General features: G+C 42.0%; 1 protein-coding gene across 3 annotated transcripts in view; it reads left to right on the top strand.

The window, feature by feature from the left end:
* The first annotated feature begins 474 nt into the window (after window positions 1-474).
* Window positions 475-13,527, top strand: part of MCM9 (minichromosome maintenance 9 homologous recombination repair factor) — an 86,520-nt gene continuing 73,467 nt past the window's right edge. The window contains exons 1-4 of one of the 3 annotated variants that reach the window (XM_058566378.1): window positions 475-714; window positions 3,300-3,618; window positions 7,763-8,079; window positions 9,294-9,375. In XM_058566378.1, the coding sequence (XP_058422361.1) occupies window positions 3,315-3,618; window positions 7,763-8,079; window positions 9,294-9,375 (703 nt within the window). In that variant the 5' untranslated portion in view covers window positions 475-714; window positions 3,300-3,314. The remainder of the gene's footprint in view (window positions 715-3,299; window positions 3,619-7,762; window positions 8,080-9,293; window positions 9,376-13,527) is intronic. The other 2 variants (XM_058566379.1, XM_058566380.1) reach the window with 2 other exon arrangements.

Consider the following 13,527-nt stretch of genomic DNA (forward strand, 5'->3'; position numbering starts at 1 on the left):
ATAAGCGCAAAGGCTATTAAGTGGAAAAAGGGCAGCTCTTTCAGCAAACGATGCTAGATATCTTTACTCAAAAAAAGTTACCTAAGATCCACACTTCGCACCACATACAAAAATTAGCTCAAAATGGATCAAAGACCTAAACATAAAATCTTCGTTCTAAAACTCCTAGAAGAAAACATAAGAGAAAATCCTTGCGGCCTTGGGGTTGGCAGAGTTCCTAAACCAAAACCAGGATCCCTACAAGCCCTCTGAGCCACCACACAGCCGCCCCCTTCCCTTTCCACCTGGGGCCGCCTGCTGCGCCCGGCCCCGCCCTGGGACTCTTCGCGCGGCCCGGACTCTCCGCCCCGCCCCGCCCCTCGCGTCCCGCGGCGCCTGGCGGGGCGCGCGCCCGCCAGCTTCTCCACCCGGAAGAGCCGTCCGAGCCGCCAAGTTGAGGCGCTGCGCGGCCCGGCGTCCGTCGGGAGCGCGGGCCGGGCCGAGCCGCCCGCCTGGCGCCTATTTCGCCCTGGCGCAAGGCGGGCCCGCCGAGCCTGCGCGCCCCCGCGGCCGACGGCGCCTCCGACGGCCCCGCGCCAGCGCCCCGCCCCGCCCCCACCGGCCTCCTCGTGCCCCTGGGGCCGCAGCGCGCCCCCGCCGCCCGGCCCGAGCTCTCCGCGCCCCTCGGCCTCGGGAGCAGCGCGCCCCCGGTGACTTGACACTGCGCCTCCGCCAGTAAGTGACAGCCGCTGCCACGTTTCACTGCTATTTATTTTACTCTCCCGCCATTCGTCCCAAGTCTCGCCCACATCGGGTCAGTTCAAAAACTGTTCCACTGCGGGACCGGCCCGGCGCCGGAGCCGCCCGGGGGCCTAGCCCGGGCAGTGTCAGAGACCTGCGGGGTGTGAGGGCAGGGCCTGCGTCCAGAGTCGGAAGTTTGGAAAGCAGTCCTCCGAGCGCGCCTGGCTCCTGCTGTGCCAGCGCCCGCGGGGGACCGACCGGGCGGGAGGGGCGCCGAGGGGACGCGGCGGCGGGCGAGAGGGGCGGGGCAGGGGCGGGGCTTGCACGGGGCGCCCCTGGGCCGCCAGGAGGGGGCGGGGCTCCTGGCTGGTGCGGCGGCGGCTGGGCGCGAGGCGACTCCCTGGGGTGCAGCTGGAACTCCTCGCTCATCCACCCTCCTCCCTTTTCTTGTGGGCGTTTCAGTTTGATCTCAAGTAGCTCCAAGTGATTTTATTTTGACCTCAGCTATTCAATAAGAAAAAGGAAGGGGCGCTTGAAAGTTATAGGGTTAGGTTAGCAAACTGCTCAGAAGCAGTTGATCAGTTTTGCGCAGATATTCAAAGTGAATTCTGTTTTTAAAAAAGATGCTATTTCAGCTAAGACCAGGTCAAATTTAATTTGACCTTGATTTGAACCATGAATTCTGCAGCTGCCCCTTTCCTGCCCTGTGTGGAGCTGACTTTTAAATTGCTGAACTTGTGGCTCCAAATTTAATATGCATTTATGGAATCTTAGAGCTTCTCTTGTAGCCGCTCTTGCTTGGGAGTGCAATTTTTTTTTTTTTTTTAGCAAAGGCCACGTTGTGGAAATACTGTATGATTAGTTTCATCCCAAGTGCTTTTTCTGCTTTACACTTGGCTGAACTTGTATTACTTAACCAAAACAAATCACTTAACGTGCAGTGGCCATAGTGATGTTCGCTCATTCTCACCGATATACAGATACACACTGGCATCCTGTAGTTGTCAGGACTCTCGGCCTCACTGTGGTATACCCCAGTTACTCCTTTCACACCTTCCGGAATAGTCATTCCCAGAGAAGGCAAATTGTTGCTAATAAATAGTATGCGTGACACACATTTAGGATGCTAACTGGGAGCTGCATAACAGACTTCTTTAATCATCTTTCTGTTTGTCAAGCCTAGTGCAATGAATGTTGGTTGAATGAAATAAGTCAGATTAAAGTACACTTGTCCTCCAGTGCCCTCTCTGTTTCCAAACCAAGTAAGAGTTTCTTAGATGATGGATTTGGACAGTTTGTTGTAACTGCCCATTGCCATCTCTGGGATGGTCACCCCATTTAAATGTAATCCTCTCCTTTGTGGTCCTATTCGTATTGCATTTTACCACTGATGGAGCTCTATTTCATTTCATCTGTCCTTGATTTCTCTGAAGGCATAGAGGACTTTTTATTGTGCTTTTCATTTCCCAACATAATACCTTTTATGTGTTATCTGCGGGTATATGTGAAGAAGAATGAGGGTAGGCCCTTTTAATCTGTAGATACAAATTTTTAAAAAAATATTGCCAGGGGAATGAGATAGGTGAAGTAATATATACTGTACTTATTTTTGATCCTAGTTATTTATCATTTGAAGCCCAATTTTCCTTTCCTCCCCTCAGTTTAATTATCTGTTTTCTTCACACTCTTGACAGCTGTTTTTGCTGAAGCCAATAGTTTTCCTAGGTTAGGAAGAGAAAGTAGGAAACAAATTCCCCTCCAAATGTAGATTTCTAAAGCCAGTCTTAACTATTTAAGTCAGAACTGGCTAACTATCTGAAACTAGTAGTGTGCGTTCCATTTATGTAGCAGAATACACAGGAATATGTGTGTGTGTAACAAGAAAGAATGAATGGAGAGAAAGATTTGTTCTTTATGTGAATAAAACCTAGAACCAGGGCACTTGCAAAGAACTCTACCAGGAGAAACTTTAGCCAAAAGACTGGCATTTAAGATTTTATACTTGATAGCATGTGTGTGTATGGAAATGTGGTTATAGAGAAGGCAAGGGCCTTTTACATACTATATCATATGGTTAATGAGGACGAAATTTTGGGAAAAGATATGGGAAAGGCATTGGACCATTTTGGATTTCAATAGTCAGTACCAACATAATTCTTTGACTGAGATTTAACCTCACTCACTTAAAAAATACATTTACTGGGGACAGCCTGGTGGTGTAGTGGTTAAGTTTGTGTGCTCCACTTTGATGGCTTGGGGTTCACAGGTTCAGATCCCGGGTGCGGACCTACACACTGCTTATCCAGCCATGCTGTGGCAGTGTCCCATATATAAAGTAGAGGAAGATGGGCATGGATGTTAGCCCAGGGCCAATCTTCCTCAGCAAAAAAAACCAAATGCATTTACTAGGTGACTATAACAGATAATTCAGATCTAATTAAGATTTGAATTCAGATAATATTTTGAGATTATAGTGTGACTCAAAGTCAGGATGATTTGCAACTAAACAGTCTTTTTTGTTAACTTCTGTCTAAGTCTACAATACCAAAGGTGTAATATGGTCCTTTCTTTTTCTTTAGTTACCTGGATTCAAGATGAATGTTGATCAAGTTACACTGGTTGGTCAAGTGTTTGAGTCGTATGTTTCGGAGTACCATAAGAATGATATTCTTCTAATCTTGAAGGAAAGAGATGAAGATGCTCATTACCCAGTTGTGGTTAACGCAATGACACTTTTTGAGACGAACATGGAAATTGGGGAATATTTCAACGCATTCCCCAATGAAGTACTAACTGTTTTTGACAGTGCTCTGCAGAGATCAGCCCTGACAGTTCTCCAGTCCCTTTCTCAGCCTGAGGGTGTCTCTATGAAGCAGAATCTTCATGCCAGGATATCAGGTGAATCACTTAAGGATTTTACTGCCATAGTATTCTCTAGGAGAATTTTGAGACATCCTAATACATATTGAATTCTGAGCACTAAGAAATAATTGACAATGACACTTAAAAATATACCCGTTGTGTAGTTGATGGTCACTGTTAGAGCAGAAGAGTGATTTTATACTTTTTTCTCTGGACATTTGGAAGGCTGGGGTACCAGCCGTGCCAGCTGAGGGGAGGGAGAATGTGTGGAGACAACTGTATATTTGTGTGCACATATACCCACATGTAGGTATAAAATTGTAATTCAAAGCAGCTTTATGAGCTTTTGTGACTACTAGAATTGATAATACAAAGAACTAGAAAAGTGGTAGATGCTACCCAGTCATCTTCAAAACTATTGTAGGAAATTCATTATTTTTATATCTCAAGTTTAGCATTGTGCTGGCCACCTATTAGGCACTCAATAACTTTTTGTTGAATGAATGACAGATCAGGCATCTTAATTTTTAAGAAACTGCAGTGGAGCAATCAACTTGTGGTGGCAAAGCTGTGTCTTTGAATTTCTGCAGTCTGTAATTAAGTTGGAGAACACATGTACCATTTTGTTTAAAAATAAATATCTTATAGTACATTTCAGAATGGTGGGGATTTGTTATTAACAAAACACTTGCTATGATTCTGCAGGGGAGGAAAAAATTTTCCTCTACCCTTCTTGGTTCTTTGGCTGGCCTAATAATTAAATTGACATAAGGCAGATTAACAGGAGAAAAACAAATTTAATTACATACGTACAGGAGCCCCTTAAGAAGATGAGACCCAAGGACCTGAAGTAATTGATATGGACATATCTCTATTTCAAAAATTTCTTTGTTCTTTTATCCGTGAATGAATCAGAAAATGATAAAGATTTTGTGTTCAGCGCTAATGGTGGCTTAGTGTCTGATGTACCTCGTGCTTCACTGGGATAGTTGAAGAACATACTAGTAATATGTATAGTAAGACAGAAAGGTTAAAATAAACTGACATTTCTATCAAAACTCTTTCTCTTAGCCTTTTTTAGTACTCGGATTTCGATTGTATATGGTCAGTTTTGCTTAACATTATGTTGCCTTTATCTTTGTCTTATGAGTTTATTTAAAAATCCTAGGGGCTGGCCCGGTGGCACAAGCAGTTAAGTGCATGAGCTCCGCTGTGGCAGCCCGGGATTCGCCTGTTTGGATCCTGGGCGCACACCGACGCATTGCTTGTCGAGCCATGCTGTGGCAGTGTCCCATATAAAATAGAGCAAGATGGGCATGGATGTTAGCTCAGGGCCAGTCTTCCTCAGAAAAAAGAGGAGGATTGGCATCAGATGTTAGCTCAGGGCTGATGTTCCTCACACACACACACAAAAATCCTAATAATATGAAATGAAAAAAAGAATCTGAAGATCCAGAAATGTACTCACCTCTATTAACCTTTTCTTAAAATAATATAGTTACTTTACTATACAAAATAAACCACTTTTTCTGTCATGTTTTAGACTAATTTGCTCAATGCTAAAAAAAAATTTATCCTAACAGGTACCACATACATGAGTCAGGAAGATGTAAACTGCTCTTTTGTTTCTAATTTGAGAACATTAAGGATGACATATTGCCCTGTTCCGTAAAAGTATAGAAGATAATTAAAAGCTAATTTTCTTAGGAAAATTGGTTGTAATTGCATTAGACATAGGACCCTTGCTGGGAGTGAGCAGCAGGGAATTCACTCGTCCTGGCCATACTTCTAGAGGAACAGTGAGGGGTGGTGAGCATTTGAGGGACCTTGGAACTGAGTCGTGCCTTCTTCCGCCTGCCACTGGCCTTCTTCCCAAGAGAGTAATCTCTCTCCAGCACATCTCCGTATGCAGATTGAAATAAAACCAGTTTTATGTAGACTTGTCATGAGCCAGCATACATAGGCCTGGGTCATCATTTGCAAGGAAACAAAGGTGTCCCTGGAACCAAGGAGTGCCTTTTTACTCTTCCTGGCAGAAGATTCCTCCAGATATAAAAGGCATCATTTATGCAATGGTGCATTCATTTGACCATTTTGCTTAGCTATTCCATTTGTTTATGTGTGTGGGTGCTAGCCTGGACTTAGGGAAGTTTTCTTGCAGAAGGGAAAACTTGAGTGCGCTCTTCCTGGCCGAGTGAACTGAGGAGAGTTCTCCAGACAAAGCAGAGAGAGTGCCTAAGGAGAGGTACAGAGATGAGGAGCCCCATGACATGCACAGAAAAATTCAAGCATTTTGTTCTGGACTGGGAGATTGGAGGCCAGATATGGTAAAGGTGAGGCTAGAGAGAGAGGGAAAGCCCATTCCCCCTTATCTTTTATTCACTAATTTTCTCCTTATCTGAAAGTGCTTAATAAAACACTGGGCTGGGCACAGAGGGGCATGAGAAGGATTTCAAGAAGTGACCCTACCCTCCAGATATAAAATGGTTAAGGAGCAATGCAAAGCAATATATGACTAAGGCCCTAGATGAGTGATATAGGCAGAAAGTGATTATGAATGTCCCTGTCATGTTATCATAGCATTGGAGGAGGTCTTGTGGCATGTGATCTAAGACCAGAGGCATGAGTCAGCGATAAGAGAGTTTAGGGCATTACTATTAAATGAGAGGAGGGCATGGGAGATTTGGCGACTGCTCCCAAAATGTAAGTCCCTTCTATTCTTAGAGGTGATGATATACAAATCAATAGAACTATGGGACTGAGGATTAAATAAGTGGTTCTTCTGGGTTATATGTTGGGAAAGTTATGGTATGCAGAAAATGCAGGTATGTGTATATACATAAATTTTTGCCTGAATTTCAAGAGGTTTGGGGCTTTCCTAAAGCCCAGCCAAGGCCTCTAATCAAGAACCTTGATTTAGATGAAACATTAACCTGCATCCTGAGGTCAGTGAGGATGGAGTAAGTGTCCAGGTAGGGAGATGGGTAAGCCATGAACTGAGTGAGGTAGTCAATCAGTGAATGTCTGTTGAAAGAATAAATAAGGAAATACCATTTTCAGATGGAGAGGGGCAGAGAGAGTGGAGGGAAATCATGACGACACTTTTTGATACACTAAGTTTGCAAGAAGATATCTAGTTTGAGACATGTGATAGACAAGAGGATATTTAGCTATAGAGCTTGAGAGACAGATTCTGGCTAAAAAAAAAAAAAAACAGAGTTGGCACTTGTTGCTGTATATGTGGCAGCTGAAGCCTAGGATGGAGGCCACCCCATCAGGAAGAGAATGCGGGATCCAGGAGAAGAAACTTAAAGTATAATCATACCAATTATGGTTATTTCTCATGAGCTTGGCAAATCTGATAGATTTGTCTTCAGCGTGCACACTTATCAGGTTTCGGAGCTACTAAATTCTAAGGACAATACAATAGACCATGGGACATGAACCAGCGTAACAAACGCTACCTCTATAAACCTGTTAGGAGGCAGCCTGTGACCATTCCAGCCGGCATCTCTCTACTCTAGTGGTGCATTGTAGCCAAACATGAAAAAGAGGGCATTTCTGCATAAGAATTTTGCTTGGCATTTTGCACCTTTTAAGTTGCCTCTTTATTAACTGTGAAAAACACAAGGTTTTTAAAGGATCAAGTGATGCTTTGGGTAAACCTCTAGGTAATTCAAGGCTTGAAAACACTGTCAGATTTATGTATTAATAAATCCTGAACCTACCAAAAAAAGCACTAGCCTTCTAGCACTGTGGGACTCTATGGTCATTATGCTACCATCTCTTTATCACTCAGCTTTGTGGTTTACTCAAAGAGACATCAATTGATTTTATGTGTGGCACATGGCAGTATGTTCTTCAGTGTGGTTACAATTATATACTGTATTTCGATCCTACTGAGATAGACCTCTTATGAGAATCAATCCTTTTTTTAATCCTGATCATTATATCATCTAGATATGTACTTTTAAAAAGAGTCCATTGATAATTGTTATTCAAAATAATTCTTTTCTGTTTTCTTAATTGAGTTGATCTGATTTTTTCCAAAGTAAAACACAAAGATTTTTTTTCCTGAAATTATACTTTCTCCCCCAGGAAATATGAAAAGAATATATTCCATAGAGTCAAATCCCAGGGTATAAGTTGATGTGGTTTTTTTTTGTTTTTTCTCCATCAGGTTTGCCCGTCTGTCCTGAGCTGGTGAGGGAGCACATCCCTAAAACCAAGGATGTGGGACACTTTTTATCTGTCACTGGGACAGTGATTCGAACAAGTCTGGTGAAGGTGCTGGAGTTTGAGCGGGATTACATGTGTAACAAGTGCAAGCACGTGTTTGTGGTCAAGGCTGACTTTGAGCAGTATTATACCTTCTGCCGGCCGTCCTCATGCCCCAGCTTGGAGAGCTGTGATTCTTCAAAATTCACTTGCCTCTCAGGCTTGTCTTCATCTCCAACCAGGTGTAGAGATTATCAGGAAATCAAAATTCAGGAACAGGTATATAAATCAAATAAATTAGAAAATTAACAAATTTGAAGAAGTGTTTTTCAGCTATGGGGAAATTGCGTAGGACTAGGGAACACAAAACGGCTTACAGATGGAACTTGTGTTATCACTTTGTGGAAGATCACACGTGAAACTGTTGCACATATATCAGTATAGTTTTTAGAGACCATGAAATAATCATCTTTTTATATAGAGCATTGGCAAGAGGGTTGTGGAATAACAATAATTATGTGAAAATTAGAGAAATGAATATTTAAGTAGTTCAAAGTAGCTGTTCTTAATTAATGGATAGGAGAAAATTAAGCAGGTTTAACTGGTTGTTAAACATTGGAGTGGGCAGGATTTGGGGTTTTGGCCCAATTTTATTTGCTGTGTCAAATGAGGTATACGTAAACACTTCAACAAATGAGAGTGAGCCTGATTGCCTTTACTTGCAGCTTAAACACAAAGGTTTACTCTTTCATCTAAAATAAGTAGGAGATACGCAGTCCAAGGCTAGCGTGTAGGTTCCTCAGTGTTGAGGACTCAGACTCCTTCTGTCTTTCTACACCATTCTGAACCCATGGCTTCTATTCTTATGGTTGTCTGTGGTCCAGGATGATAGCTCCAACTGCATCACATCTATCCCAGTCAGAGAACAGGAAAAAGGGATGCCATCTAACCCAAGTCTCTGTTTAAGCACTCTCCCTCGAAGTCTCCTACAGCATGTCTGCTTATATCTCATTGGCCAAAACTTAGTCATATGACCACACCTAGCTGCAAGGGAGCCTGGGAGAGATAGTCTTTTTACTTGGCACATGTCCACATGGAATAAAACCAGGGTTCTGTTACTAAGGAATATCAAAGGAACTGAGTGATTTGTTCTGGGTATTGTGACTAGAGATCAGGAAAGAACTGCCTCTCTTTTCTAGGTAAGTAACTTTGTTATCGTGTTTAGTATTTGGAGCATTTGTTTATTTTGACCATCCACAGGTAGATTATATTTGGGAATATTTTCCATATTGATGTTTCTATTGTACTCTAGTTTTAGTGAATTCTTAAATTGATAATAGGCACAATTTTTAAGAAAATTCCATAAATCCCCATCATAATTAAATTGTATGATAATACCAGAGAAATGGAAACTAATTTTAAGAACTGCTAGGCTTCGGAATACTTAGCATGTATTTAAGCATACTCAGTATTTGTTTTCTTTTCCTTGCTAGGTTCAAAGGCTCTCTGTTGGAAGTATTCCACGATCTATGAAGGTTATCCTGGAAGATGACTTAGTGGATAGTTGCAAATCTGGTAAGAATGAACTTTTGTTAGCTTCTGTAGGAGGTCCTAAAGTATTTCTTAGGAAAAGCCACTTTTGCTTGTGTTATAGATGAAGGACCTGACTTGCCCAAGGTCACTTGGAGAGTTAAGTGGCAGAACGGGAACCTGAACCCAGATCCACTGACTTCTCGTCCATGACCCTCGTCAGTGCACCATAGCTTAACAGCATTGTATAAAATGCATCAGAGGATGTGCTTCTGTCAAATGCTACTGCATTCTGATTGGTGTCTAGAAGACAGGAGGTGATTGTTTCTCTCTGCTCTGTGCCGGTGACACCACTGCAGGAGTCACATTGATTTGGGGTCCTCAGTGTTTCCATTGGCAAATTGCCTGAATTGGGAGGGAACTTGAAACCATACTGAAAGAACTGTGGGTTTTTAGCATGGAGAAGCCTCAGGAAGGAAATGACAGAAAACTTTCATTAGTTGGAAGATTGTGATATAGACGTGGAATTGTAATTACAGAAGATACTGTTGGGTTTCAGTGGGCTGAAGCTACAGTAAGAGATCTTGACTTAGTATCTAATAATCAGAGGCATCCAACATGGGCCTTGCATGATGGTGAGTTTCTTTTCTTGGAGACAGTCAAGCAGGGGATGTACAGCACCTTGTTAGTGATTTAGTCCTCATGATGGCAGTTGCTCTGGATGATCTACAATGTTCCAGGCAAATCAAAGACTCTCTGAGCCTCAGAGCTGTTCTGGAAATCTGAGGGCTCCAGAAGCCTGGTTGTTGCGATGTCATTCTGAGTTATGCTTTGATCTTTAGGCCAACCAGGCACCTCCTAAGCTCTCCTCTGCCCCTCTGAACTTACCTTATCCCCTCTTACTCTTCATGAGGGAGCCTGGGAACAAATCAAACTTGGAAGTATTTGTTGAAGGGTAAGGATTAGTATCAGCCCACATCTATAGAATGGAAGTGTTCTACACTGAATTTTAAAATTATTGTTTTTACAAAGAAAACAGTAGGGAAATATTTTGTTTAAAAAATTAAGATATTAGGAGGTTTTGTAAATCAGCAGTGTAGCCCAAGAGGGTAAATACTATTCTCTCTTCTGCAGTAACCACATTTAAATGTAAGAGATTTTCTTTTTTCTTTTTTTTTTTTTTTTGTGAGGAAGATCAGCCCTGAGCTAACATCCGTGCTAATCCTCCTCTTTTTGCTGAGGAAGACCGGCTCTGAGCTAACATCTATTGCCAATCCTCCTCCTTTTTTTCCCCCCCCAAAGCCCCAGTAGATAGTTGTATGTCATAGTTGCACATCCTTCTAGTTGCTGTATGTGGGACGCGGCCTCAGCATGGCCGGAGAAGCGGTGCGTCGGTGCGCGCCCAGGATCTGAACCCGGGCCGCCAGCAGCAGAACGCACGCACTTAACCGCTAAGCTACCGGGCTGGCCCTTTAAGAGATTTTCTTAATAAAATTTGGTATGTTTTTGAAATGGATCTGTTGGTGATATTTGCATATATAATGCAAAATGAAAGAGAATGAGAGAATAAAGGGTGCTTTCTTCAGCTGTTGGTAGAGGGTAGGGCTATAAAATTTACATGCACTGGTCAGCTAAGGGTGACGATCTCAGACAGAAGCAGACTGCCTTCAAAGTGATCATCTAAAAGTTTTAATCAAAAATTTTTTTTCTGGGGTCCGCCTGGTGGTGTAGTGGTTAAGTTCACATGCTCCCCTTCGGCAGCCCGGGTTCGCAGGTTCAGATCCCGGGCATGGACCTACACCACTGATCAAGCCATGCTGTGGTGGTGACCCACATACAAAATAGAGGAAGACGGGCACAGATGTTAGTTCAGGGACACTCTTCCTCAAGAAAAAAGAGGAAGATTGGCAACAGGTATTAGCTCAGGGCCACTTTTCCTCACCAAAAAAAAAAATTTTTTTTCTATCCAAAGTACTTGACGTTTTCCACATTTCAACACAGGTATCCTCATCCATCCTTCGTCTCCCTCACTGTAGTCTTAATAGAACTGACAGGCAGTGAAGACTCTAGTATAGAGTTTAACAATCTTTTGGATTTACAGACTTTCAATCTCAAACAAGGTTGTCCTCAGAGCTGCAAAACTTTCATCAGCTTCTCTGACACTACTATTTCCAGCCCAAGAAAAGGTGAATGGAAACTTGTTCCCCTAAAGCCAGCATCTCCTGCTCCCTACACATATTCCCAGGCCTTGACCAGACCTTTGTCTCCGAGGAGGATATAAGAGATTATCCTTTCTCTTTCCTCCTCTTATTCCAAATAACTTAAAAACTCTTCTTTTACCATTTGCCTAGCAATTTCCACTTGCTATCCAACATTTAAGTTAAATAGAAGGTGGGTCAGAAAATGGAAATGATTGCTAAACCTTAGCTGAATTTGTCAAGAGCTGCCTTTCAGTTCACCTCAACATCCCCTGCTTTAAATATTTTCCCTTCTCACTCAAACACCCTTAATCTCTATAAAAAACAGACAGCACAAGTGTGTCCCCTGGGCAGTAACAGGTATGTCTGATCTCTTATTCCACATCCCAGTTGTCCCCTCCTGGGCAGATCAAAAGTACTTTATTTCTGCAAATTTTGTCATTTCCCTTTTGTTAACCCTAGACTTTTCCAAATGCCTCAGTTATAAAATATTTACTGAGCTGACATTTCAAAAAACGATGAGGCAAACACTCTATGGAAATAAAAGAGTTCAGTATCTAGAGTCAAGAATAATTCTTTATCAAAGGACTCCCCGTATCCACCCAAGAATCTCCAACCCATAGTTTGAAATTTATGTCAAATACATTAACAGTTTATAGTTGTCAAAACAGTGCACCAGGAACTAACACCTTTGATCATGGATTGCCTGCTAAATGGACAAGGCTATGTCAGAGTACTTGTTCGTATAGCACTCTAGATTTTAACCCAAATCTGTCATATCTGGATCAGCAAAGCAGTGCTTGTATGATCTTAGCCCGAACATGAAAATATCATTTGATAAAGAATAAGATGTTTTCATGCAGTTCATCTAACCTAAATTTTTTCTGCACTGAAAAAAAATCTTAAGCTATTTTTCTTTCACGTGTCACTAATAATAAAGAATGGGTGGATGCAGTCTGTCAACAGCTATTTTTCATTTATCCATAGCTACAAATCTCTGTGGGAATCAAAAGACATAAATGGCATAATCCTGCCCTTCGGGAATTTACAGTCTAGTTAGGAACTCCAGTCTGACGTGCAGAGTAATAAAGTTGGGGGTTGTGTGCTGATAACTCTCAGTGCAGCAGGAGCTCAGAGATGGGTCTAACTGGGGATGGCTGCAGTGGTAAATATGCTTACGAAGATAGAGCAGCACAAGAAACTGGATTGTATAAAAGTAAGAATTTTAGCTTCCTGGAAATAACATTGTCTGTAATCACTTTTACTATAGAATTTGGACTACCATATATACCTCACAGTTATTCTGATGATCACATGAATCTGCCATTCAGTAAATATTTGAGTAAATAAAAACCTGTATGTATTAAAAGCTTTTTAAAGGTATTAGTTGCTCTACAAATGTAAGGTAGGTTTAGTATAATAGCTAATATTTATTGAGCACTTATTAAATTCTAGATACTGTATTAAGTAATTTATAAACATTACCTGAGTTAATTCTCACTATAGTCCTATGATGTAAGTATAATTATTCGCATTTTGTAGGTCAAGACATAGCCCTAGTAAAGTTCGATAACTTGCCCAAGGTCACAGAGCCAGTGAGTGGGGGAGCTGGGATTTGAATCCAAATCTGATGAGTCCATGTTCTTGGCCGTTCTTCAGTCCTCTGCGTTTTCCAATTATCACTGCTTATTGAAGTCAGATTCCTACTAGTGGGTACTATATCTAAAAGTTAAGTTCCTCCTTTGACTAATTTAGAAACAACCTAAATATAACCCATTAAAATGGCCATACTAGAGGACTGTTCCAAGAGCTCATAGAGAGTTGCCCCAGTCATTTTCGTCTAAAAAACTGGGGGCAGACAGTATAGTAAATGCTCATTATTCTTGATTGGGTTTGAAAACCATCCAAGCAGTGGCTTAGGAAGGACCTTGAAAACATGTGTAAAGCAACTTTTTAAGCTGTTTGTCGTCATTTACGATGAAGTTGCCTTGGGCTAGAA

The sequence above is a fragment of the Diceros bicornis genome, chromosome 23 (assembly GCF_020826845.1).
Source record: "Diceros bicornis minor isolate mBicDic1 chromosome 23, mDicBic1.mat.cur, whole genome shotgun sequence".
Lineage (NCBI taxonomy): Eukaryota > Metazoa > Chordata > Mammalia > Perissodactyla > Rhinocerotidae > Diceros > Diceros bicornis.